Here is a 27,138-nt window from a genome sequence, read left to right as displayed (position 1 = left end):
TTGTAAACATTGCCTGAGGCTGCAACTTAGGAACATTTCCTAGATTCCTTTGGGAACCTTGACAGTTACTGTTGGCTGCTACCCACAAAGGCTGATTAGGATCCATCACTTCCATGAAGGAGGCAGCATTTCTTGCACAACCCTTTGCAAGAATGGGACAGTTTGTCTACTGGAGCACCTTTGCCCAGTTACAGTTGGTATGTTACATGGGTATAGGTGTTCGTCATGGTGTGCTTTGAGCTCTGGATTTGGTGCAAAACTTTACATATGAACTCTGTTTCTTGAGTATCTCTCCTTTGTACAGTCAATCCTCATTATCCATGAACTCCCATCTTGTGGATGCATTTATCCACATCAATAAAAGCGTAACCTATGTTGCCGTATATGTGTTCTCTTTGCACCCGTTCATAGTGGACAAGACTGAGAGGCGTCAGGCAGTTCTTAGTGTTCTCAGTGGTTCTCACCTGCTTAACATGTTGCAGTTAAGTGCTAATTAAAGTGCTTTTTACATTGTTTCAACAATGGAGGCAAAGGGTAGTGCTGATGAAAGTGTTTTATCAAGATGTTGAGCTGCCCCCACTATCACCCAGCCCATAGAGTTCAAGGTAAGATTCAGGTTCCTAAAGTTCATATAGTATATAGCAAAGAGGGTCTGCAGGAACCTAACCCCATTTTCCTCATAGGATCAATGATTCGGTACCCGCGGTTTCCAGGAACCTAGCCCAAGCGGATAAAACTGAGATAATAAATATACCTATCCATAAATATTACAATGAAAGGTTTATTGTACAAGCACCTGGTTGTTTGGATTGCAGCTAATAAGCATATTGTAATAAACAGTGCTTTTTTGTGGGGAAAAAAAGGTGCAGGAACTCACAACTTGTTAATCTTTTTATTTATTTATTTATTTACAAACCATTTTTTATTGGAGAAATAAAATATTTTTATGTGATTCCCCCCTAAAGATGAACTTCTGAGTAGACATGCATAGGATTGGGCTGTCAATCTCCACATCCCCTTCCCCCTAGCTACTTTTTCTTCACATGGGGAAAAATACTGTACAGGTGCACTTGTAGCGTGTAGTATGTAGTGTGGCACTACTTCGAGGAGAGGAAGCAGTGAATGGATTCCAAAAAATGGCTTACATGAGTTCCATGTGGTAAAATTACTCTAAGCAACTGTGGGAGTAAGAACAAAAAAGGAATTCTTACATGAGAGGGGTCCTTAGGTGCACATAGAAACAGCTACTTTTGCAAACAAGCGATTAAATATGGTTTAATTCAGGTATCAGAATACTCTGTGTCTTTGGGAAGGCGCTTGGCATGCAATTGTATGTTCTCTGCTACCCTGAGCAGCTGCTCTGCATTGCTGGAGAGGAGCTGCAAACGCTGGCTGGCGGAGGGCATGCTTGTGGGGGAAGGACGAGGAAGATCTCTGGCAAGGCTGGACAGCATGTTGTACACATGTAGAATCCCTTTTCACCTGCCCTTAGCATGTGAAAACGGATGCAGATATATATCTCTGCCAGGATTAAGAGCCCAATCCTAGATATGTCTACTCTGAAGTAAGTCTCGTTCTAGTCAATGGAGCTTACTCCCAGGAAAGTGCCTAGGATTGCACCCAATCCTATGCATGTCTACTCAGAAGTCCACTTTAGTGAATGGGGCTTACTGTGGATAGGATGGCAGCCTCAGGGCCCAATCCTGTGCCTGTCTATTCTGCCTCTGTTTTGCTCCCCGCCCTCCTGGAATGCCTCCGAAGGGGAGGGGCCCCTGCAAAAAGGTGCCGGAACTCCGTCCCCCCGCGTTCCATTAGAAAAAAAGCCCTGGTAATAAAAGTAGATTCTGTATTTTTTCCTATCCTGCCACATTTATCCTGTCTTTCTGCAGACACTGTGGTCTTTAATTTAATTCTAGATGGTTCATTGCCTCAATTATGTTCTTATCGTTGACTCCATTTTTCAAGTTCCTGTTGGGTTTGTGGCCATTGCAATGAAATATATTCCTTCTGAGGTTTTTAAAGACTCCCCAAGGGTTTCATTAAGAATTTGTGTCTGCTTCTGAGTGTGAGACTGGTGTGAAAGTCTTTCATCATTTTTTCTCCCTCCTGAGTGCTGATGAGTCCCTAAACAAAGGTTGTTCCCAATTTTGCTTGAGATAAATGTTAAAGAGAAATTATGAACTGCTGTTTTGAGGAGGGGGATTACAGCTGGTACTGGAGAGGGTATTAATCCCTTGAAAGCACAAGCTCATAAGAACATCAGAAGAGCCCTGCTGGATTAGACCAAAGGCCCATCTAGTTCCACTTCCTGTGTCTCCAGTGGCCCACCAGATGCCTCAGGGAGCACACAAGACAACAAGACACCTGCATCCTCTTGCCACTCAACAACAACAACAACAACAGTATTTATATACCGCTTTTCAACAAAAAGTTCACAAAGCGGTTTACAGAGAAAAATCAAATAACGTAAATGGCTCCCTGTCCCAAAAGGGCTCACAATCTAAAAAGATGCAAAGGAATACCAGCAGACAGCCACTCCCTTGCACCTGACATTCAGAAACAATCAACCTCCAAAACCAGGAAGTTGTGTATACCCATCATGGCTTGGAACCTGTGATGGACTTTTTCTCCATAACCCTGCCCAGTCCCCTTTCAAAGGCCATCACCACATCCTGTGGCAAGGAGTTTCACAGAATAATTACATGCTGGGTAAAGAAATACTTCCTTTTGTCTGTTCGAACTCTCGTGACACTCAATTTTAGTGGATGTTCCCTGATTCCTAGTGTGAGAGAGAAAATAACTTTCCTCTACCCACTCTTTCAATCCAGCTCATAGTTTTGGTGCTCCAAGTCTGAATGTCTATGTTTTGGCTGTGACCAGGAGTGCCTTTGCAGAATTAAGGTTGCTGTGCAGGCCCACAGTTGTTCCATTGTGGCTGCTGGGGCCCATCCCAGGGGAAGGGGATTAATTTCCCCTTACTATGAGGAGACTTCCAGCAGCTGAAATTCCCTCGCAGGATGCAGTGGAAGCCATGCTGGTGCAGCTGCATTGGTGCAGGGGAATCTGCAATAGATTGGGCTGCCCCTTAGCCTAGGTTACTCAAGGGTCAGGCTTGTGTTACGCAGGAGGCAAGGCAAGGCAAGGCACCAGTGACTGCTGCAGAGTGATCTGGTTCAAGCCCACTTGGTGGCCCAAATCAACACCCCCATGTGGCTATTCTTTCACTTCTCCTGAGTATCTCTTTGCTCCAGAGTACATTGGTCATCTGTATCATCCTGCCAACTGTTCTAGCTAAAGTAAACTAAACAAAGCCTTCTGTTTTCTAGGAGACCAATGGAGCCAGGCTCTGTCAGACCTTTAACAGGGTGGGTTGCACTTAATCAGTTGCCACAAGAGGAGGACTTGGTTCCAGGTATGTGATTAAGAGTCAGCCAAGGAGTCGCTGCAGAAAATACAACCAAACATACAAGAGCTGTTTGTAAAACAAAACAGACTGTCTTGCAGAGGGGTGTGTTTTCTTCAAAATAGACTCCATCAAGTGCCTTGCTGGTGATATGGTCCCTCCCATTTTCCACTGGACATTCAAATTCGAGAAAATTCTTTAAATGTGGCTTACATACCACAAAAATTAAATGTACATGTTTTTGAAAACTGTTTTCTTATTTTGCTCTTTGAAGGCACCTCCCCTCCCCCAAATCCCATAAATTTTAATTCCCTGCAAAGATAAATTCAAATCCATCTCAAATATCTGCATTGTTTTATATTTCCTCCAAGGTAATCTAAAAATATAGAAGATTGTGCATTACTTTGTGCACAAATTGGCAACATGTTGCATGGCTGGTAGCTGTCACCAGTGCTTGCATTTGTTATCAAGCTGCCTAATTGTAATGGATGCTCCTTTGCCTGTGTTTTAGGAGACAAGAGGAAATACATCAAAGCAAGCTCTCAGAATGGCCCGAAACTGAAAGCTCTGCAAACGGTAAAGCACTTTCTCCAACCTGATTTTGGCGCATTGACATCTCTTCTTTAGCAACCACCTTCTCAAAGGTCACGCTCCAAGTCACACAAATTGTGAGCAGTAATTCAGAAATTATTTCAGCTTCTGGATTTTCCCTGTGACCAGAGTAAATTGACCTTCAATTTCTGTTTAAAGCACAATTTTTTATTCTTACCAAAAATACAAAAGCATCAGTGCTGTAATGCAGGATTTTTGTACTGGAATTGACAAAACTCTGGCCCTGATTGTCTAAGATCAGAGCGGTGAGGCCAAAGGTTGCCCCGGTTTAGCTGTCCTGATCCTGGAGAGATGCAAAATGCTCTCCAGGTAAAATGTATAATGCTCTCCAGGTAGAGGTGTGTAAAATGCTTTGGGGGCAAGAAATAAAAGAAGCATGGGGCTAGGGATGTAAGAAGAATTTAGAAACAGTAGTGTAGCTAAGGGGGGGGGCAAAACACTAAGCTTTGCAGGGCCCCTCAACGCACCATGCCAGCTTCTCCTGTCACCTGCAGGTGGCTATTCCCTCAGGTGGAAATGGCTCCGAGGGGGAGGGGCAACTTGCAAGGCATGTTAGGCACCCTGCAAAACTTAGTGCTGTGTCCCCTGTAGCTGTGCTACTGTGTAGAAAACCCTAGCTCAAGGGAAGTGGGGGCCCAGGGAGGATTGTTAGATGTGTAACCCAAGGAAAAGGACAGGTTCTGAATGGGGGAGGAAAAAAGAATGGACAGAGAAAAGAGGTGCATGTGACCATGAGCTATAGGGCTGAAAGAGCAATAGCAATCTTTGAAATAGCAATCAAGGTCTGTAGTGTGAGTGGTAGTAGTTGTTCCATAGGATACTGGTGTGCAAATACAGTCAGTTCTCAGTATACTAAGGGTCTGGGTTCCTGGAAACCCCAGTGGATACTGATCTGCAGATAGGGAATAATTGATACTATGGGATCAATGGGGTTAGGGGGAGGGGTAGCTTACCTGCCAGCAGTGGAGACCCTCAGCAAGGCATCAGAGACCTTCAAAAGGCACCCAGGACTAGCGTGGAATGCTTTAAAATAGCCATGGGAAGCCAGTGAATAAAGGGGGAGAGTGAGGAGGGGTCCAAATGGGGTGGGCAAATCAGGCCCAAGAGGGGATGGGATCGATGGCACCATCTTCCCTTTAACCCATTTCTGCCCAGCCCACAGGTTGCATATATGCAACATTGGGCAGAAATGTTAATACATTATTTTAAAAAGAAAACAGAAAAAAATCCTGAGCTGTTATTCTAGTCCAGCATTTTCCCCCACAGTTCTTGATGGACTGGATTAACACAAGCTTGAAGCATGAACACATCGTGGTGAAAAACCTTGAGCAAGACTTATATGACGGATTAGTACTTCACCATCTTTTAGGTAAGCCATTTTTTAAAAATGTATTTATGTCGGCCAGTGCTGGAGCCAGCTGAGGTGCAAAGCAGTAAGTTTTGCAGGGAGCCTCACAACCGAATGCAAGGGGCCCCTCTCCTTTGGAGCCATTCTGGGTGGGGGAGCAAAACAGATGCATTCACCTCTTCTCTGGGTCTTCTCTGGCATTTGCTTCGTTTTGCTCCCACTGATCGGAATGGCTCCAAAGGGGAGGGGCCACTTGCGTGATGGAGTGAGGCCCCCTGCAAAACTTACTGCTTTGACCCCTTCTAGCTGCATCACTGATGTAGGCATTCTGAAAAACATCTCAGCTGTAGAATAAATCACATTAAAAATTGTCCTACAACAATTAGTATTCACCCCTATTGTTAAATCCTGTTGGAGAGTTGGCAACAGTTTGATTAGAGTTAACACAGTTATCATGATAGTTCCATGGACTCTTTAGGGCTGAATGAGCCAAGCTATCTGGGCACCATTTAAACTGCCAGTTGGAGAACTGTGAACAAAAAGTTCCATGTGCAAGGACATCCGTTCGGGTTTATACCAGGTAATGGTGTAACCCAGGGGTGCCCAAACCCCGGCCCGGGGGCCACTTGTGACCCTCGAGGACTTCCAATCCGGCCTGCGGGTAGCCCCCAGGCTCCAATGAGCCTCTGGCCCTTTGGAGACTTGCTGGAGCCCATGCTGGCCCAATGCAACCACTATCAGTGTGAGGGCAACTGTTTGACCTCTTGCATGAGCTGTGGGATGAGGGTTCCTTCCACTGCTTGCTGTTTCAAGTCTGTGATGCAGCAGCAGCAGCGAATGAGAGGCCAGTCTTGCTTTGTGTAAGGACTTTTACAGGCCGTGAGCTATTGCAAGACCATTCATTCATATAGGTTCCATCTCTAATATATTCATTTATGTAAATGTATGTAAATTTATTCAAATTTGAAATGTAAATTAATTTTTTTTTATTCCCGGCCCCCAACACAGTGTCAGAGAGATGATGTGGCCCTCCTGCCAAAAAGTTTGGACACCCCTGGTGTAACCTGATAGAGCCTGATAGATATTAGGACTGGTATAGAGCACAATATACAAATAAGAAGGCATCATCGACATACAGTAAAATCTCTCCCACCTTTCTTCATGCTCTCCTACCTTTTTAAAGCCCTTAATAAATGAATAAGTAAGCCCTCAATAAGTATTACTTCTGCTAGTGGTCCTAAGGAGAGATCAAACAAGAGGGGCAAGTGGGCATCCTTGTCCCAAGGGAAAGGTGGTGAAAGAAGACCATTGGAGAGGACCACCATTTTTCTGTGATTTTTGTCCCTTCTTCCTCCTGTCTTTCTGCGTTCTTCACTTGCTCACCTCATCTTTTTCCCACCAATTCTGGTCTCACCTGCCCAGGTCCTCTCCTTCTGCTCACTCTCTCCCCTCCTTTCAGCTTCTCTCCACCTTTTGCGTCTCTCCCAGCTTCACTCTGCCCTGCCTCTCCTATAGTGGCTGCACCACAACTGCACCAGCCTGTCCAGATACTTGGCAGTGACATCATCACCAAGTGCTGGTCTGTCAAGCTGTAGTCTCAGAATGCCTTATCCTCTGGAGAGATGCCACACACATAAAAAAATCAGTAAGCTCACCTTGCATCTGTGAGTCAAATGCTACACCTTTAAGTAAAGAAATATTAATTTGCCATCTTGTTAAGTGTCTGAGACTAGAGCAGGGGTGTCCAAAGTTTTTGGCAGGAGGGCCACATCATCTCTCTGACACTGTGTCAGGGGCCGGGGGGGGGGAAGAATTAATTTACATTTAAAATTTGAATAAATTTACATAAGTATACATAAATGAATATATTATAGATGAACTTATATGAATGAATGAAGGTCTTACAATAGCTCAAAGCCTATAAAAGACCTTGCACAAAGCAAGGCTGGCCTTTCCTTTGCTGCCGCTACTGCATCACGGATGTGAAACAGCAAGCAGTAGAGGGAGCCCTCATCCCACAGATCACGTGAGAGGTCAAACAGTCACCCTCACGCTGAGAGCAGTTGCATCGGGCCAGTGTGGGCTCCAACAAATCTTCAGAAGGCCAGAAACTCATTGGAGACTGGGGGCTCCCTGAGGGCCGCATTGAGAGGTCTCGAGGGCCGCATGTGGCCCCAGGGCCGGGGTTTGGGCACCCCTGGACTAGAGGAAAGAGATGTCTTCCTTTGCAGAATCCAGCACATGGGGAGCGATGCATGCCCTCCAATTCAAGAGCATAATCAATAGGCAATGATAGCAGTAACTTGGTATCAGTGTTATAAAATCCATGAGGTTGCCTTGGCCTGTATTATTGGAATTCCCACAATCTGCAGGTTCTGGTGGCAAGAATGCCCCTCCAGCAGTGCTCCCTGTAGGCTGTGTGGCTATGTGTCCACACAGCTCTAAACCAAGCTGTGTGCAGCATGCAGTTTGGTAGCCAGGAAGTTTGATGATGAAGTGTGACACCACACATAAGACCAAGGGGTCTGTACACCATACACCAGCACCCTCTGTCCTAGTTAGCTTAAATATTTGATTTTCCTTGTGGTTTACTAATGGTTCAGTAGTTCCATAATGGCTGCTGCTGAAGATTAGTTCCATTCCTCTGCGTCAGAGATACTCTCAGTCACTTCTTTTTAGTAAAGTGTTTCCTTATCCCAAGATCGGATGAGAGGGGAAGTAGGAGATATTGAGGGCAGTGAGGCTGCCACGAGAATTTTAGCAGCCTGCCTCTTCAAGACATAAGACATAAGACAACACAGAGAATGGGTGTGGGGATCCCAAGAAAATGTGATACATCAACGGATCACCTGACAGAATACAAGCCCCAATTCAAGAGGACAAGAACAAAAAAATGAAAGTATCCACAGTTTACCAGGGATTATCCTCTGAAATTAGCCTGAAATTATTGCTAGAAGGATGCACCAAGGACAAGCTCTTCATACAACATTCATTGCACTACCATTTTAACTGGAAGTCATCCAGAGGATTATGTTTAATTCAGACAGTGTTCTTGTTTAACTTGCAGCCCAATCCTGTCCCTGCCTGCTGTTGATGCAGCAATGTCAAAATAGCTACTGCTATATCCTGCAGAGGGAGGGGGTCACAGAGGTCTCATCTTACTGGGGGTAACCTTCCACGGTGCAGATGGGTCCACTCACATCTGTACCAGCAAAATTGCTGGCTCAAGTCCACGTGGACCCATCCCACAGGATCAGGTGGGGAAGGCGGCGGCCCCACTCCCTTCCCAGACCTGATTTACACCTCCCCCCTTCTGCATTGGTGGGGGGGGGGACATTTCAATAGGACTGGGCTATCACACCAATATCCAACCCTGCTTGGGGAGTGCTGGATGTAAATGAAAATACTGCTGCCAGATTTCAACAATTTGCAAGAAATTGCTAAGTCAGGGCTATATTATTTCATCTGGCTTGACTCCTTTTTCCACCCATAGAGAAACTTGGTTCCCTCACTGTGGAAGTAGAGAAGATTGCCTTGACGGAACAGAAACAAAGGGTTAAGCTTGCAATTATTCTGAAAACTGTGAGTGAGTGCTTACAACTAGAAGAAAGCGAACTGAAATGGAGTGTGGATGGTATGTACAGAATACAGTGCAGATGTTATATTGTGATAATTGTGTGCCATCATGTTTTGACTCCTGACCTGGCCCCAAATTTATGGCTGGGCTCAGCATAACATTTGCAGGAAAAATAAGGAATAGTTTTCTTTTAAAATATTTATACCCTGCCTTGTCTCCAAAGTGACAAGAGATGTAATAAATATGCAACAAAAAGCAAAACAACAAAGGCACACAACCAAGAAACTACAAGCGATACCCAGCAACTCAGGAGAGAAAAAAGCAATAAAAAAACAGAATGTCAAAAGCTGTTGGAGAAGGCCTGAGAAGGAGTAAATAGTGCAATTCTAGGTATGTCCATTCAGAAGTAAGTACTCAGAGTTTAATAGGACATACTCCCAGGTAAAGTCATATAGACATAAGAACATAAGAACATAAGAACATAAGAACAGCCCCACTGGATCAGGCCATAGGCCCATCTAGTCCAGCTTCCTGTATCTCACAGCGGCCCACCAAATGCCCCAGGGAGCACACCAGATAACAAGAGACCTAATCCTGGTGCTTTCCCCTACATCTGGCATTCTGACTTAACCCATTCCTAAAATCAGGAGGTTGCGCATACACATCATGGCTTGTACCCCATAATGGATTTTTCCTCCAGAAACTCGTCCAATCCCCTTTTAAAGGCGTCTAGGCTAGACGCCAGCACCACATCCTGTGGCAAGGAGTTCCACAGACCGATCACGCGCTGAGTAAAGAAGTATTTTCTTTTGTCTGTCCTAACCCACCCAACACTCAATTTTAGTGGATGTCCCCTGGTTCTGGTATTATGTGAGAGTGTAAAGAGCATCTCCCTATCCACTCTGTCCATCCCCTGCATAATTTTGTATGTCTCAATCATGTCCCCCCTCAAGCGTCTCTTTTCTAGGCTGAAGAGGCCCAAACGCCGTAGCCTTTCCTCATAAGGAAGGTGCCCCAGCCCCGTAATCATCTTAGTTGCTCTCTTTTGCACCTTTTCCATTTCCACTATGTCTTTTTTGAGATGCGGCGACCAGAACTGGACACAATACTCCAGGTGTGGCCTTACCATCGATTTGTACAACGGCATTATAATACTAACCGTTTTGTTCTCAATACCCTTCCTAATGATCCCAAGCATAGAATTGGCCTTCTTCACTGCTGCCGCACATTGGGTTGACACTTTCATCGACCTGTCCACCACCACCCCAAGATCTCTCTCCTGATCTGTCACAGACAGCTCAGAACCCATCAGCCTATATGTGAAGTTTTGATTTTTTGCCCCAATGTGCATGACTTTACACTTACTGACATTGAAGCGCATCTACCATTTTGCTGCCCATTCTGCCAGTCTGGAGAGATCCTTCTGGGGCTCCTCACAATCACTTCTGGTCTTTACCACTCGGAAAAGTTTGGTGTCGTCTGCAAACATAGCCACTTCACTGCTCAACCCTGTCTCCAGGTCATTTATGAAGAGGTTGAAAAGCACTGGTCCCAGGACAGATCCTTGGGGCACACCGCTTTTCACCTCTCTCCATTGTGAAAATTGCCCATTGACACCCACTCTCTGCTTCCTGGCCTCCAACCAGTTCTCAATCCACGAGATGACCTGTCCTCTAATTCCCTGACTGTGGAGTTTTTTCAGTAGCCTTTGGTGAGGGACCGTGTCAAACGCCTTCTGAAAGTCCAGATATATAATGTCCACGGGTTCTCCCGCATCCACATGCCTGTTGACCTTTTCAAAGAATTCTATAAGGTTTGTGAGGCAAGACTTACCCTTACAGAAGCCATGCTGACTCTCCCTCAGCAAGGCCTGTTCGTCTATGTGTTTTGAGATCCTATCTTTGATGAGGCATTCCACCATCTTACCCGGTATGGATGTTAGGCTGACCGGCCTATAGTTTCCCGGGTCCCCCCTCTTTCCCTTTTTAAAAATAGGCGTGACATTTGCTATCCTCCAATCTTCTGGTACCATGGCCGTTTTGAGGGACAAGTTGCATACCTTAGTCAAGAGATCTGCAACTTCATTCTTCAATTCCTTAATAACCCTTGGGTGTATGCCATCAGGGCCCGGTGACTTATTGATCTTTAATTTATCAATGAGGTCTGAAACATCTTCTCTTTTAACCTCTATCTGACTTAACTCCTCGGTTAGGAGGGGCCGTTGGGGCAGCGGTATCTGCCTGAGGTCTTCTGCCGTGAAGACAGATGCAAAGAACTCATTTAATTTCTCTGCCATCTCTAAGTCTCCTTTTATCTCCCCTTTCCCTCCCTCACCATCCAGAGGGCCAACCGCTTCTCTGGCGGGTTTCCTGCTTCTAACATATTTGAAGAAGCTTTTATTATTTCCCTTAATGTTGCTGGCCATGCGTTCCTCATAGTCTCGCCTGGCCTCCCCTATCACCTTCTTACATATCTTTTGCCACATAGACCTGCAGCCGATCAAAAACATAAGAGGGAGAAGGCAAAGTGAACCTCCTGTGGGGATGGGATTCTGCCCTCAGCAGATGAGCCTTTGCTCTGTGGCATAACACACCTGTGAGTGTCACATGAGAGGCCCCACATGCAGGATTTGCAACCATATGTTTGCTGCAATCTAGGGGTTTTTTGCTGGCAGACATCATGAAAGGTGGACCCTCCTTCCATGCTTCCAATCATCCCTTAGCAGACTTTGGCTGCAATCCTAACCAAACCTTCCTGAGAGTAAGCCCCATTGAACAAAATAGGACTTACTTCTGAGTAGACCTGGTTAGGATTGTGCCCTTCCTGTGTTTGCAAGTATTCCAGCAGCACTTTCCTGCTGATAGGGGTGAGTTTCCCCCTGAGGGTTTGCCTTTCTGAGGATTGCACACTTCCTGCGAGTGACTGCAGGATTCATGTGTGTTTTGTTTGTTTACTATGCCAGCATGCAGAAGACCTTTAAATTTATTTGCAGTTGCACATCTGCATGTGTGTGTAGTATTGCAGTATGATTTCTGGTCTCCCCCAGCTGCTTTTGAGCAAGTGGACACAAGCTCCAGGCACTCTCCCATCCCCCTCCACACCCACTCATACCCAGGCTCAGAAAAGCAGGTAAAAGGTGTCAATGTTGTCCTTCCCCACCTCACTCTTGTCCGTTCACTATGCAGCTTGGGCTGCAATCCTACACACACTTTCCTGGGAGTAAGCCCCTTTGAACATAATCAGACTGACCTCTGAGTAGGCATACATTAGGTGGTCATGATAGGATTTCCTCACTGTTGAGAGCCATCCTTCCCTGGGGAGGGGGGAATTTCGAGGGGGCGGGAACAAGAGGAGAGGGAGGGAGAGCCAGCAAAGAGCAAATGGATGCGGTGGGGAGATGCTGTTGCTGCCTCACTCTCTCAGTCTGAGCTGCCATTTTATACTCACTTTTCTGGGAATCAACCCCATTGGACACAAGGGCAAGAATGCCTAGGATTGTGTCATTGAATGCATGGAGCGTTCTTTCCTTGAGGCAAAAAGCAATAAGACAGCCCTATCCATGGTTGTCCCTGTCCCTGTCTCCACTCCCTGCCTCAGACCCACACCAGCCTCCTCCTTTCTGGCCCCTTCTTTTATGTTGCAGGAAGTTGCCTGCCTTGCCAGGTCTGGCAAAGCCATTTTGTCCATCCATGCTCAGCATCTCTGCCAGTCTCTGTTGTTTTGCAGCATTTGAACAAGCCCCCACCTCAACCATGAATTTCCACCAGGGCTGGAAAGTAAAGTTTCTGCCCTTGATGATTCTGTCTTTGTAATAGGATGGACTACTGGTTTATTACTATTATAGTCTGGGCTCACTCCAGGGGGTGGTAAGTTGCAACCCCAAGACTAGGCAAAGGACCCATCATCCCAAGACTCTGCCATTCTCACTTTGCATGAAGTATTCAAAAAGTTCGGAGGCAACACGAGAGAATTCTTGGTTTGTGTGTCCCACCTCTTTCAAGCCAAGGGGGCCAACTGAAGGTGCGTTGCTAGAGAAGTCCCCAAATCTTGGAGCTAGCACGGGTGACAGTTTTATTACGGCCCTTGTAAGATTACCATTTACACCAAAAGCTGCTAGCATTAACACAGCACTTCTAAATATTTGCCGCTATATGTTTTGATTTTAGCCATCTTCAAGAAGGACCTGTTAAGTACATTGCATCTTCTGGTGTCCATTGCTGAACATTTCCAACCAGAGCTGCCTATCCCTCCAGACGTTTGTGTTGATGTAATAATCATGGAGGTAATTTAACATTTGAACTTTTTTCCGGCCCAGTATCATAATGATGTAGAAAACATCTCTGTACATGCTGTAAATATCTTAGAGAAATGCCTTTCAGGGTGATGGCTAAGTAATCCAGCCTACATCCTCTTTTCACCTACACATGGCTTCAGTGAAGTTCTTGAAGCATCCTATAGTGCATGATTAAGAGCCCAATTCTATTCTCCCTCCCCCCTTATCCGGAGGAGACCTCCATAACTGCTCCCCCAATTGATGCAACAGCGCCAAAATGGCTACCACTGCATCCTACAGGGAAGCAGTTATGGAGGTCTCCCCTGGACAAGGGAATGTTGTTCCTTTATTAAGGGGTAAGCCTCATGGCCCAGGTGAGTCTACTGACATAGGTCTGCATGGACCTGTGCTGTGGGATTAGGTCCAGGAAAGGAGTCCCCCTTCCCAGACCTGATTTTGTCCACCCCCACCCATCCCTGCCCAATTCTGCTCCGCCCCACCCCCATCACCATGTTTTGCTTTCCCCTGCCCGTTTCACCCACCCATCTCCCATGCCACCTTATCTTCGATTGACATCAAGTATCAATTAACAAAATAAAAGTGTCATTAAATTTCAAGTTGAAATATCAAATATTGACCGGAGATTTGGCAAGTACTCTAAATATTGTCAGTATTTGCAGTGAATAGTTGACATCATTACCCTGGGGGCTGGGGGCTAAGAATAGGCCCTCAGTTTGGCTGTACTTGTCGTAAGAGGCGACTAAACAGCCACCGGGTAGATGGGACTCGTCAGCCTAGGAAGGCAGCTCATCTAAGAGAAGGAAACTCTGACCTCAAACCTCCACTGCCTTGTGGCTACATCCAGTTCTGGAAAAGGCTTCAGGAGTCAACCTCGAGGCAAAATCAGGAGCCGGAGTCCCTTAGGCAGTTCATGGCTGAACACAGTCACGTTCTGGCAACTCCTGCGACGCTGCTGGAACCAACCGTATTGGCTTCTGCCTTTCCATTGGACCATTCCAGCGACGTGGAGAGGGGGGATTTGCTGCATGGGTAACAGCCTATCCTCCATACCTTCTTTACCCAGGCTTCGCGCACTGGAGAGGACACTCCAACTTCGCCATACGGCGTCGGCACAACACGGGAAGCAGCAGTTTACCGGTTATAAGTCTTTGCTCGATTGGCGTAGAGCATGACGCCAGGGGCTGCTTCCGACGGTGGGAGAGATCATTGCATCTCATTGGGCAGCTACCGCCCGCCTTAAGCTGGGCAGTCCCCAGCCAGTAAGGTGTTGCCTCGCCACGGTCCGTTAACCTCATGGGGTGCGTGGGGTTTAGGGTGAAAACCGACAAGCGGATCGACAACTCTGCACCATGCAACAGAAAACAGAAAACTACTGCCCTAAAGCTGGGCACCTGGAACGTTAGGACAATGACACCTGGCTTCTCTGATGACCTGCAAGAAATAGACGATGCACGCAAAACAGCTGTCATCGACATGGAGCTGAGCAGACTGCAGATGGACATCGTCGCCCTTCAAGAGACTAGGCTGCCAGATTCCGGATCTGTCAAGGAGAGAAATTTCTCATTTTTCTGGCAGGGAAAACCACCAAACGAAACCAGGGAACATGGCGTTGGCTTTGCGGTCAGAAATACCCTGCTGAAATCCATCATCCCACCTACTGTGGGAAGTGAAAGAATTTTGTCCCTGCAGCTCCAGTCATCAGCAGGACCTATCACTCTCATCAGTGCTTATGCACCAACTCTGTCGTCTCCAGCAGAAGCCAAAGACAAATTCTATGATGACCTGGCCACCACTGTCAAGAAAATCCCTGTAAAAGAGCCATTGTTCATCCTCGGCGATTTCAATGCTAGAGTTGGTGCTGATAACAGTTCATGGCCCACTTGCTTAGGTCAGTTTGGCACTGGGAGGATGAACGAAAATGGCCAACGCCTGCTAGAGTTTTGCTGTCATCACGGTCTCTGTGTCAGCAACACATTCTTCAACACAAAGCCCCAACATAGAGTCTCTTGGAGACATCCAAGATCAAAGCACTGGCACCAGCTCGACCTGATCCTCACCAGACGCTCCAGCCTTCCCAGCATCAAGATCACACGCAGTTATCATGGTGCTGCCTGCGACACTGACCACTCCCTGGTGTGCAGCAGAGTGAAACTGCAAACAAAGCAACTGTATCACACGAAAAAGGAAGGAAGACCTCGCATTGATACCAGCAAGACCCGGGATCAGAGAAAAGTGGAGGAATTTGCACAAGCGCTTGAGGAATCTCTTCCAGGCCCGGCCGATGCAAACGCATCCAACAGATGGGAACATTTCAAGAATACCGTTTACAACACCGCCTTGTCCATATTCGGCAAGAAGACCAACAAGGCGGCAGACTGGTTTGAAGCCCACTCTGAGGAGTTGACGCCAGTCATTGAGGAAAAGAGGAGAGCTCAAGCAGCATACAAGGCCTGTCCCAGTGAGCGCAACCTGCAGGTCCTCCGAATTGCTCGCAGCAAAGTCCAACAGACTGCCAGGAGATGTGCTAACGACTACTGGCTCCAGCTCTGTTCCGAGATACAGATAGCAGCTGACACGGGCAACATCAAGGGGATGTATGATGGTATCAAGCAGGCCCTAGGTCCAACACAGAAGAAAATTGCCCCTCTGAAGTCTGCCACAGGCGAGGTCATCCAGGATCGGGCGCAGCAGATGGAACGCTGGGTGCAGCACTACTCTGAGCTATATTCCAGAGAAAATGTAGTCACCGAAGAAGCACTGAACAACATTGAGTGCCTGCCTGTACTGGAAGAGCTTGACAGCGAACCAACCCTAGAAGAACTTCACGTGGCCCTGGACTCCCTTGCCTTTGGCAAGGCACCTGGAAAAGACAGCATCCCTGCTGAAGTCCTAAAATGCTGCAAAGAGATCATCGTCACTGAGCTGCATGAAATCCTCTGTCTCTGCTGGAGAGAAGGTGGAGTACCTCAAGACATGAGGGATGCAAACATCATCACGCTGTACAAGAACAAAGGTGACAGGGGTGACTGCAACAACTACCGCGGCATCTCTCTCCTTAGCGTTGTAGGAAAGCTGTTTGCCCGAGTTGTACTAAAGAGGCTCCAGGTACTTGCAGAGAGCGTCTATCCAGAATCGCAGTGTGGATTCCGAGCCAACAGGTCCACCACTGATATGGTATTCTCCCTTAGACAACTGCAGGAGAAATGCAGGGAACAACGACAGCCACTCTTTATAGCCTTCATAGATCTCACAAAGGCTTTCGACCTGGTCAGCAGAGACGGCCTCTTCAAGATTCTCCCCAAGATTGGATGTCCACCCAGGCTCCTCAGCATCATCAGATCTTTCCACAAGGACATGAAGGGCACTGTTGTCTTCGATGGCTCCACATCAGACCCTTTTGACATCCGAAGCGGAGTGAAGCAGGGCTGTGTTCTTGCACCAACCTTGTTTGGGATTTTCTTCGCTGTCCTGCTGAAGCAGGCCTTTGGAACTGCAACAGAAGGCATCTATCTCCGGACCAGATCAGACGGAAAGCTCTTCAACCTCTCCAGACTGAGAGCAAAATCCAAAGTCCAGCTGAAATGTCTGCGTGACTTCCTCTTTGCCGACGATGCAGCTGTCACTACCCACTCTGCCAAAGATCTCCAGCAGCTCATGGATCGTTTTAGCAAGGCCTGCCAAGATTTTGGACTGACAATCAGCCTGAAGAAAACACAGGTCATGGTTCAGGATGTGGACTCACCTCCCTGCATTACAATCTCTGAGCATGAACTGGAGGTTGTCCATGACTTTGTGTACCTTGGCTCAACGATCTCCGACACTCATTCTCTCGATACCGAGCTAAACAAGCGCATCGGTAAAGCAGCTACCACGTTTTCCAGACTCACAAAGAGAGTCTGGTCCAACAAGAAGCTGACGGAACATACCAAGATCCAGGTCTACAGAGCTTGCGTCCTGAGTACACTTCTGTACTGCAGCGAGTCATGGACTCTTCGCTCACAACAGGAGAGGAAACTGAGCGCTTTCCACATGCGCTGCCTCCGACGCATCCTCGGCATCACCTGGCAGGACAAAGTTCCAAACAACACAGTCCTGGAACGTGCTGGAATCCCTAGCATGTATTCACTGCTGAAACAGAGACGCCTGCGTTGGCTTGGTCATGTCGTGAGAATGGATGATGGCCGGATCCCAAAGGATCTCCTCTATGGAGAACTCGTGCAAGGAAAGCGCCCTACAGGTAGACCACAGCTGCGATACAAGGACATCTGCAAGAGGGATCTGAAGGCCTTAGGGATGGACCTCAACAAGTGGGAAACCCTGGCCTCTGAGCGGCCCGCTTGGAGGCAGGCTGTGCAGCATGGCCTTTCCCAGTTTGAAGAGACACTTTGCCAACAGTCTGAGGCTAAGAGGCAAAGAAGGAAGGCCCATAGCCAGGGAGACAGACCAGGGACAGACTGCACTTGCTCCCGGTGTGGAAGGGATTGTCACTCCCGGATTGGCCTTTTCAGCCACACTAGACGCTGTGCCAGAACCACCTTTCAGAGCGCGATACCATAGTCTTTCGAGACTGAAGGTTGCCAATACCTAGTTGACATCAACGTCTGCAGAGTAGAATTTTGAAAAAAATTGAGGGGAGCAAATTCACTTGTGCTCCAACTTTTTAAAATCATCCTTTTCTAAAGGATACTATTGGAAGCTCAGAGCTCAAGTCCGTAAAGAATTATCTTTCCAGATACTCAGGCTCGACATGTTTGGTTACCAAAGTCTACAGATCCGAGAGTAGTGGGCAAAACAGGGAGCTGTGGTTTTTTTGCAAACACAGCCCCCTGTTAGCTGCTGTCATGCCATGTCATGTCAGGGGGTGGGCTTTGCTTTAAAGTTAGGAAGACTGTTGTTTTACATCAAATGCATAACAGTGCAAGCCTATGTGTCTACTCAGAAGTAAGCCCCATTGAGTTCAATATGGCTTACTCCCAGGTAAGTGCATATAGGATGGTAACCTAAGTCTGCCCTGATATCTAGTCTGAAATCCCAGACTAGTTACTAATGTGTTAAATGGAACTTAGTCCCAGGAAAAGATGCAAAGGACTGCCTCCTAAATAGTCAACTTCTTGCTGCAGTTAGTAGTCGATGTCTCTCTTTGCCTTGTACAGTTTTGCATAATTCTTCTGAAGTTGGCATTCTGTTTTGTAGTGCACCTCAGATGGATTAAAAACAGAAAATGCAGTTGAGCACATCACCAAGAGCAGGTATATATATATAAAAAAAATCAATGCATGCTTCTGTCTTAAAGGCTGAATGGAGTTGTAGGTTTCCTCTCTCACCCCCCAGAGTAGCTTAACATCAAAAGGGGAGATTCCGAGAGGGGAGCTTTCCAACACATGGGTTTATTTTGCCAGCCATGGAAGTAGAAGAGTTATTTGGGGAGGGAGGGGGTTATAACAATCTAAACAAAATTACAAGAGCAAGTTCACATGGTTGTGTCACCGTTGTGGACCTCAGTAGTCCAGCATCAAGTAGAAGCTTGATTCTGATCTCCAGGAGTGGGCAGCCAGTGTATCTGAGGGTCCAGCCTGCCTGCTGGTGCAGAACGACACTGGGGGTTCGAGCTAAAGGGTCCTCTTGGCCACAGGAGAGGTTTGGCCTTGCAGAAGGGTGGCGAGGATAGGATTGGGCTGTAAACAATTTGATGCAACATGACTTTTGCGGGCTGGAGCCTCTTTATCAGAAGATTCTTCTCTGGGTTTGACTAGTTTAATTATCTTCCTTACCAGTTTCCTGCTTCATTGTTCTTTTTTCGTTGCCTATTCAGGGAGACTCCAGAAGATCCTTCCAGTGAGTTTCAAAACCAAGGCCTTGGTCCACTCTTTCTGCACTATGTTTTGTTTTCAAAAGCTCTGTGTCGGAGACAACCGGTCTAATTCCCTGCAAAAGAATTTTGTGCCGCTCTCAGCAAATAGTAGCACTTTTTACAATACTCTTAGGAAGAACTAAATTTGTTTAGTAAACTTAGGGCACAATCCTGAAATAGTCTTGGGCTGGTGCAAATCCCTTGCACCAACCTAGGAGTCAGGAAGGCTGGCACAAGGAGTTGCACTGGCCTCCCCACCCTGGATCCAGCCCTGGCAGAGTAAGTTTGTGTAGGCTGAGCTTGGCTGGCGCAGGGGATCTGGGGCAGGGGAGAGTGGGTGGCAGGCGGGACTGTGTGGGCGGGCGGGAGCCGGGGCCAGGATCTGGCAGTTTTGCTGGATCCTAGCCCTGTTCTGTTCCTGGACATCCCGGAGCAGGCCCAGACTGCTCAGATTTGCGCCACTGATTTTGGTGGCGCAGATCATTTTGGGGCTGCAGTGGCTCTCCCCGGTGTAAGGGAGAAAGCTTCTCCTTGCCTCGGGGTGAGCCACCAACTGCCTGAAACTTGCACTGAATACAGAGCAGGCCTGCTGGTCTGCCTGTTCCAGCGCAAGTTAGCATTGGGCCCTTAATTGTATGTTGCATAGCACAGACATGATGCTCTGCAAGGTCTAAGACTGTGAGCTGGAAAGTCCCCTGAAACTGAAAGGAAGGGTTTCCTAAGGTGGCAGCGCCACCTAGTGAAACTTCCTGGCAGAAGTGAGAATTTAACACTGATAATATTTAGGAAGGTTTGTTGGTGGCCTTAGGCAAACTAGGTCTTGGCAACCCCATCTGCAGTGAGTGGATGGACAAATGCTGACCTACTTCAAAGGGCTGTTGTACAGCCCCCTTATGTCCCCGTGTGCCCACTAGTGATACACCACATGGAATGGAATGGACCAGGGGTGCCCAAAGTTTTTGGCAGGAGGGCCACATCATCTCTCTGACACTGTGTCGGGGGCCGGGGGGGGGGGAAGAATTAATTTACATTTAAAATTTAAATAAATTTACATAAGTTTACATAAATGAATATATTAAAGATGAACTTATATGAATGAATGAAGGTCTTGCAATAGCTCAAGACCTATAAAAGGCCTTGCACAAAGCAAGGCTGGCCTTTCCTTTGCTGCCACTACTGCATCACAGATGTGAAACAGCAAGCAGTGGAGGGAGCCCTCTTCCCACAGCTCACATGAGAGGTCAAACGCTGAAAGCAGTTGTGTTGGGCCAGAGTGGGTTCCAACAAATCTCCGGAGGGCCAGAGGTTCATTGGAGACTGGGGGCTCCCTGAGGGCCGCATTGAGAGTCCTTGAGGGCCGCATGTGGCCCCCAGGGCCAGGGTTTGGGCACCCCTGGAATGGACTAATCTCCATACAGGGAATTCTCCATATTTATTTATTCCCCTGGGGGCTGGGGATAAGAATAGGCTCTCAGTTTGGCTGTACTTGTCGTAAGAAGCGACTAAACAGCCACCGGGTCGATGGGACTCGTCAGCCTGGGAAGGCAGCTCATCTGAGAGAAGGAAAACTCTGACCCCAAACCTCCACTGCCTTGTGGCTACATCCAGTTATGGAAAAGGCTTCAGGAGTCAACCTCGAGGCAAAATCAGGAGCTGGAGTCCCTGAGGCAGTTCATGGCTGAACACAGCCACGTTCTGGCAACTCCTGCGACGCCGCTGGAACCAACCATATTGGCCTCTGCCTTTCCATTGGACCATTCCAGCGACGTGGAGAGGGGGAATTTGCTGCATGGGTAACAGCCTATCCTCCATACCTACTTTACCCAGGCTTCGCGCACTGGAGAGGACACTCTGTTCCAGAACCACCATTCAGAGCGCGACACCATAGTCTTCCGAGACTGAAGGATGCCAACATTTATAGAATTTATATCCCACCTTTCTGTCCCAGTAAGGAAACCCTATCCTATAGAGAGAGATTCCTCTTTCAAACAATAGAAATTGGATTAGGTGATCTTTATATAAGAACTGCCCCACTGGATCACGCCATAGACCCATCTAGTCCAGCTTCCTGTATCTCACAGCGGCCCTTTAGATCTTTCTCAAGAACCTGTTTATACAGGTGTGCCCTTGTATCTGTGGGGGTTCAGTTCTGGAACCCCCACAGTTAACTGAAACTGTAGATATGGCAAATGCCTGCCCCCCACCCTCGGGAGCCCAGCAGAGGCTGTGGCTTGTAGTGTATTATGACCTGCATTAGAATGCCTTGCGCAAAAGCTGGTATGTCTTGAAAACCATCCTAATTAACATGTACCCTTTCACTGTAGAAGCTGAAGTCTTTGATGAATTACTGAAACGTGCTCCAGAGAAACTGGATGCCATAAAAGAGGTGAGAAAGAGATATTGTGTTTTTCTATAAACCTTACAAAGCATTGTAGGATTCAGAAGCACATTGATACTGCTGTGTTCTTCTCTGTTCCTCCAGGTATTGTTAAAGTTTGTCAACAGGCATGTTGGAAAATTAGGACTAAATGTGAAAGATGCAGATTTGCAGGTAAAAATCTACTGCTGAACTCCAGAAGTGCTTTATGGTCTTTGCCCTCACAGTAATCTTGTGACACAGATCATTATATTCTTTATAATTGGGATACTGAGAAACTGACTTACGGCCAACTTTAAGTCCAGATACCCCATGCATTTCACTGTTTCCTGACTTTGGCCAACTCAGACGTAGGGAGGTCACATTCCCCCCCTCCCCTTCCATCAATGTATCCATCGAACACAAGCATAACAAGGAGAATTCAGAATTGGATGAAGTTTGCTGAGATGAAAGCTTTCCATAAGGGGGCAAAGACAGATAAATTCCATCCAAATGGGTGTTGATGTTTCCATTCTAGGGACAATTGAAGTTTGAGTCATGATCATCATAAGGTTCCTGCTGGTCATAAGAACATAAGAACAGCCCCACTGGATCAGGCCATAGGCCCATCTAGTCCAGCTTCCTGTATCTCGGCCCACCAAATGCCCCAAGGAGCACACCAGATAACAAGAGACCTGCATCCTGGTGCCTTCCCTTGCATCTGGCATTCTGACATAACCCATTTCTAAAATCAGGAGGTTGTGCATACACATCATGGCTTGTACCCCGTAATGGTCTTGCCATACATTTTTATGGCCAATTTGTATGAACTCATACTAGGATCAAGCAACCATATATAAGTATAGGATGATAATCTTATTGTGTTTTTTCCAGTTTGCAGATGGAGTCATTTTACTTTTGCTAATTGGGCAACTTGAGGGCTATTTCTTGAATCTGGGGGACTTCTTCTTGACTCCAAGTTCTACTTCAGAAATGGTAGGTTGTTGGTGGTGCACAAGTTCCAGCTACAGGACTTAGGGCCCAATCCAGAGCCCTGCACGCTGGCTTCCCCCGGCACGCAGTGTCGCAAACGTGCCATAAAGTATGTTTACAAGCTCTTAGCATGAGCCCAGTGCTGGAGTTAGCTCTGAGCACTGAGTTAGCTCTGAGCTAACTCAGAGTTAGCTCTGAGTCACCCGAACTGCCGGGCAGCAGAAAGGTGAGTGGGAGTGTGAGGGGAGGCAGGGGGAGGTGTTCTGGGATGGGAAAGGCAGGGGGAAGGCGTGGCAGGGGGAGGGAGTAGGATGGGAGCAGGGTGGAACTGGCAGAGCTCAACGCCACCAGATCCTCAGCCCTGTGTTGGGCCGCACAGCCTGACACGGGACTCTTTTTCTGCAGTGGCTCAAGACCTGCCACAGAATCAAGTAGCCCCATTTTGGGGCTACTTCCCTTACTAAGTGAAAGGGGACAAAAGTCCCCTTCTGAGGAGGTGGCGGCAGCTGCCCAAGATCCACACGCTCCCATGGTAGCTATTTTGGCAGCCTTGTGCTCCGAGCAGCACAGGATTGGATTGTTATATAATTCTTTCTCACAGCTTCCAGCATTTGTGGGCGTCCTTTACTTAGTGGGAATAAGAAATTTGGTTGGGAACAGTGGCATAGCTACAGAGGGTGCAGGGGGTAGCAATAGCACTGGGCAACAAGCTTTAAGGGGGCAACAACCTGAGCTTGACACTAGTGGCCAAAACTGTGAAAACCCTGGTATTTTCAAGTAATGCCATCATGTTATATATAATTTGATGTGCAATTTAATGCAGAATGCAATGAAATAAACGGTGTCAAAATCTCTATTTTATCAAAAGTTATAGCCAAATAACCAGAAAATACAAAACTATATTATGTAACAAAAACTGGATTTTCCTAACTCAAAATTGCCCCCAACTGAGCTGCTTTCATCCCCAACCCCGCATTGGATACAGGGCAGGCCAGCCACAGGTTAGGATTGGGCTGCCATTTTTTTTTTCTAAACTGAAACAGCCTTTTCTGTTGTTAACTTTTCATAGGTGCACAATGTTAACCTGGCAATAAGCTTACTGATGGATGGAGGCCTTCTAAATACTCCCATCAACCCTGAAGGTCAGTCATTATATGAAAAAGATCATTTTGCACACCATAACTAGCAGTGTTTTGCTAGATGATGAGGAGTCATCAATAGTCAGTGCAAAAGTGAAATATTGAGTCTAGTGATTTTTAAATAACCACATAACATTAATACAATCTTAGTAACATTTAAAAAAAGAAGTACCAAATGTTCATCAATAATGTTAACACTTTTACATTCATTGGCCAGAGGATTTGATAACAAGGAGTAGGTTTACATCTTGCTGGGTTTCAGACAAAATACTGCCTGCACATTTTCTTTTGCTTCTTTGAAGTAGAATATTCTGCAACTGTTTTAAGTGAAACTCTTTGGATTTTAGAGAACCTCTTGCTAACTAGGGAGAGAAGCTTTTCCAAAGTGATTTCTTTCAGTTTGGCTTCCATTTGGCTGATTTCTTTCAGTTGGTGGCAGTAAAAGCTGTTGTGTTCCCAGTAGATTTTGGGCTAACCAATGACAAGGTGGAGAGTAAGAAGCAAAAGCTGCGCTAATAGGCAGCATACCCAATTTTGTTCTTTGCCACCCTGCCATGAGTTTCTTTTTTCCACCACACCTGATATCATAAAAAGCAATCTAGCACCATGAAAAGTTTGAGAGAACACAGTGGACTTTGTATGATTCTTAAAGGTAAGTAGTGAGCTATGGGAAGTTGCACCATTTGGGAGTCACCATTGAATATAACATTAGAACATAGGAACAGCCCCACTGGATCAGTCCATAGGCCCATCTAGTCCAGCTTCCTGTATCACCAAATGCCCCAGGGAGCACACCAGATAAGAGGCCCTCTCTAGTAGTCACCTGCCTAATCTAGGATGGCGGGGGCATTTGGAGAGGGGTCTCACATGAGGATCATTAGCAAGTTCATGCGACAGACTAAATACCTGGGCCTCATGCTGTCTAGAATTTTAAAGGCCAAAACGACAACTTGAATTAGGCCCAGTGAAGCTTTTATAATCTGCTCATGGTGGTTAAACCACTGTGTGGCAATTTAGCATCACTGGTGTGGGGTTTGCTGGATCCCGCAAGGGATTTTTGGCTGCTGGAGGCCTCTGTTTTAAGGGGACATTTGTCTCCTTGCCCTGCGGGAAGCCCCAGCAGCTGCAACAGGTCAACTCAAACCTGCACAAGTAATATTGCTGGTGCAAGTCCATGTTGATCCGTGCAGGAGGATCGAGCCTGGGAAGGGGGCTTGGAGGTGTGCACCGCCACTGCTAATCCCAACCCCTGCCCCTGGTCTCCGGCACTTCTCAGTTCTCTTTATTTAAAATACTAAAACATGTAAAAAAAATTTTTAAAGATCAGAAATGCTGATAGAGTTCAGTTTTTATTTTTTACCACGCAAATGTTGTTTGAAATGTTAAATGCAGGTTATAAACTTTTAAACAACAACAAAAAAATTAATATGGAAAAGCTGCTTGCATTTACTAAACCTTTGCGTCTTAAACACCCAGGAGCTGGGAGTCACTGTACTTCAAAGCCTTCACTTCACACACACACAGTCATGATGTTAAACACACTTTTATTGGCTGAGATGCCACCAAACGCTTTCATTCACAGTGCTGATTGATGTATTTATCACCCACGAGGTTCTGTTGGTGGCAATCATAAGTCCCGCATACAGTGAATAACCTTTTGGCACTGGTATGGCACTTCCATCATTTTTTGGGTAGAGTGTCTACAGCAGCCACTGCTTAGGACTATGTCTGTGATGTTATTTTCCCCCTTTATGTACCTTGCAGCTCTTCATTTCTGCAGCTTGTGGGCAGCCAAGTCATTCCTGAGTTTTGGGCCTGGGACACCTTCAACCCACCCAGCCTGAGGTCTAGTGTGTAACTTTGTTTAGCCAGCCAAAAGAACAGCCCCACTGGATCAGGCCATAGGCCCATCTAGTCCAGCTTCCTGTATCTCACCAAATGCCCCACCAAATGCCCCAAGGAGCACACCTGATAACAAGAGACCTGCATCCTGGTGCACTCCCTTGCATCTGACACAGCCCATTTCTAAAATTAGGAGGTTGCACATACACATCATGGCTTGTAACCCGTAATGGATTTTTCCTCCAGAAACTTGTCCAATCCCATTTTAAAGGCATCTAGGCCAGATGCTGTCACCACATCCTATGGCAAGGAGTTCCACAGACCAACCACACGCTGAGTAAAGAAATATTTTCTTTTGCCTGAAATATTTTCAGCCATTTCTCATTAGCACAGAGAAGTGTGACACTCACTTTGTTTGTGTCTTCGCAGATGTTGTGAACCAAGAGACGAAGGCCACATTGCTGATCTTGTACTGCCTGTTTTCCAGGTACAAGTCCAAAAAGATATAAAGAATGGAAACTAAATGGCTTGAGCTTCTATTTTTCTATTTTGGCTAGTGAATAACGTCATGTTCAGAGCCAGACCTTCTCTGGCTACATGCGGATATGACAGAAGCAGCATCTACCAGAGCATCTTAACCTTTTTAAGGGGCCTGGTGGGAAATCTCATAAATATTTATGTCATGAGGCCTTTTTGACATTCATACCTTTGGCTTAGCAAATGTTCTTTACCAGCAGATGACAGAAATGAGGCTGACATTTGGACATTTACTGAAGGCCCCTAAGTTGGCTTTGACATTTAGTGGTGAATAATGGCAGAATTTTCTGACATTTCCCGTTATGAGTAAATGTCAGCTTTCATCCGATTCCTGACACTGCAATATATCTGCACTGTAGAATCACCACTTGGACATCTTCTATAGGTTTGCATACAGGGTGTTCCCGGTGGATGTGTGATCCTTCTCCATAAATCCATAACTTTTCCTGCAGCCCTATCCTCACAAGATCCTGCACCAGCAGAACACACCTTTCAGTGTCACGTGCTCACAAAAGTGCTGTAAAGCATGTTGTGACAGTACAAGGCCCAGGTGCACTTGCAGGTTCCTGCTGGTGCTTGGAATCATCAGGAAGCTCACCCAAGCAGGTACATTAAGTGCAGGGGGAGGGGGAGGGCAGGGAGGGGATTGAACAAGGTAGGGGAGGGCAGGTGGTGGGTGGATTTGGCCTGGGGCAGGGAGGTGGGATAAGTGGCACTGGTAAGCATTGTATCCAAACCCTCTTCCTGTGTCTGATCCAGCTGCACAGATCAACACGGACTTGTACCAGTGATATTGCTGGCGCAGCTCTGAGCTGACCCATTGTGACTGCTGGGGTTGATCCCAGGACAAAGGGACAAATGTCCTCTTACCCTGAAGAGATTGGGCTGCTAGTGATATGAAGTTACTAAAACATGATTGACAAAGGGTCATGCCTTAATAAGCAATCTTCCACAATGCAGAGTACCCAAGGATACAACTTCATTCATGCTAGAGAACTGGAGAAGGAAGGAAGGGGCAAAACTTGGTTCCCATGTTGACACTTTCACCTTTGGCAGCATGAAAAAGGAAAATTAATGCAGTTTGCAGGCAAAGGACTTATTAACATACTGTGGGCTCTGATGGCAGGATGTTGCTCCCCCCCCTTCATCTAGAGCAGCCATTTTCAACCAGTGTGCCATGGCACAC

At 46.7% G+C, this 27,138-nt stretch overlaps 1 protein-coding gene across 1 annotated transcript in view; it reads left to right on the top strand.

Annotated features, from left to right (window-relative positions):
• The window catches only part of PARVG (parvin gamma), a 30,460-nt gene extending 4,536 nt beyond the window's left edge, over positions 1 to 25,924 (top strand). Inside the window, exons 3-14 of the mRNA XM_066632946.1 lie at positions 3,327 to 3,412; positions 3,915 to 3,979; positions 5,282 to 5,384; positions 8,857 to 8,997; positions 13,107 to 13,222; positions 18,428 to 18,483; positions 19,047 to 19,069; positions 21,410 to 21,471; positions 21,568 to 21,636; positions 22,336 to 22,437; positions 23,504 to 23,576; positions 25,845 to 25,924. Coding sequence (XP_066489043.1) covers positions 3,334 to 3,412; positions 3,915 to 3,979; positions 5,282 to 5,384; positions 8,857 to 8,997; positions 13,107 to 13,222; positions 18,428 to 18,483; positions 19,047 to 19,069; positions 21,410 to 21,471; positions 21,568 to 21,636; positions 22,336 to 22,437; positions 23,504 to 23,576; positions 25,845 to 25,924 — 969 coding nt within the window. The 5' untranslated portion in view covers positions 3,327 to 3,333. The remainder of the gene's footprint in view (positions 1 to 3,326; positions 3,413 to 3,914; positions 3,980 to 5,281; positions 5,385 to 8,856; positions 8,998 to 13,106; positions 13,223 to 18,427; positions 18,484 to 19,046; positions 19,070 to 21,409; positions 21,472 to 21,567; positions 21,637 to 22,335; positions 22,438 to 23,503; positions 23,577 to 25,844) is intronic.
• Positions 25,925 to 27,138: the final 1,214 nt, after the last annotated feature.

This window comes from Tiliqua scincoides, chromosome 6, assembly GCF_035046505.1.
Source record: "Tiliqua scincoides isolate rTilSci1 chromosome 6, rTilSci1.hap2, whole genome shotgun sequence".
NCBI classification, from domain to species: Eukaryota; Metazoa; Chordata; class Lepidosauria; order Squamata; family Scincidae; genus Tiliqua; species Tiliqua scincoides.
The sequence above is the reverse complement of the archived record's forward strand: the minus strand, read 5'-3'. Positions and strand labels throughout refer to the sequence as shown.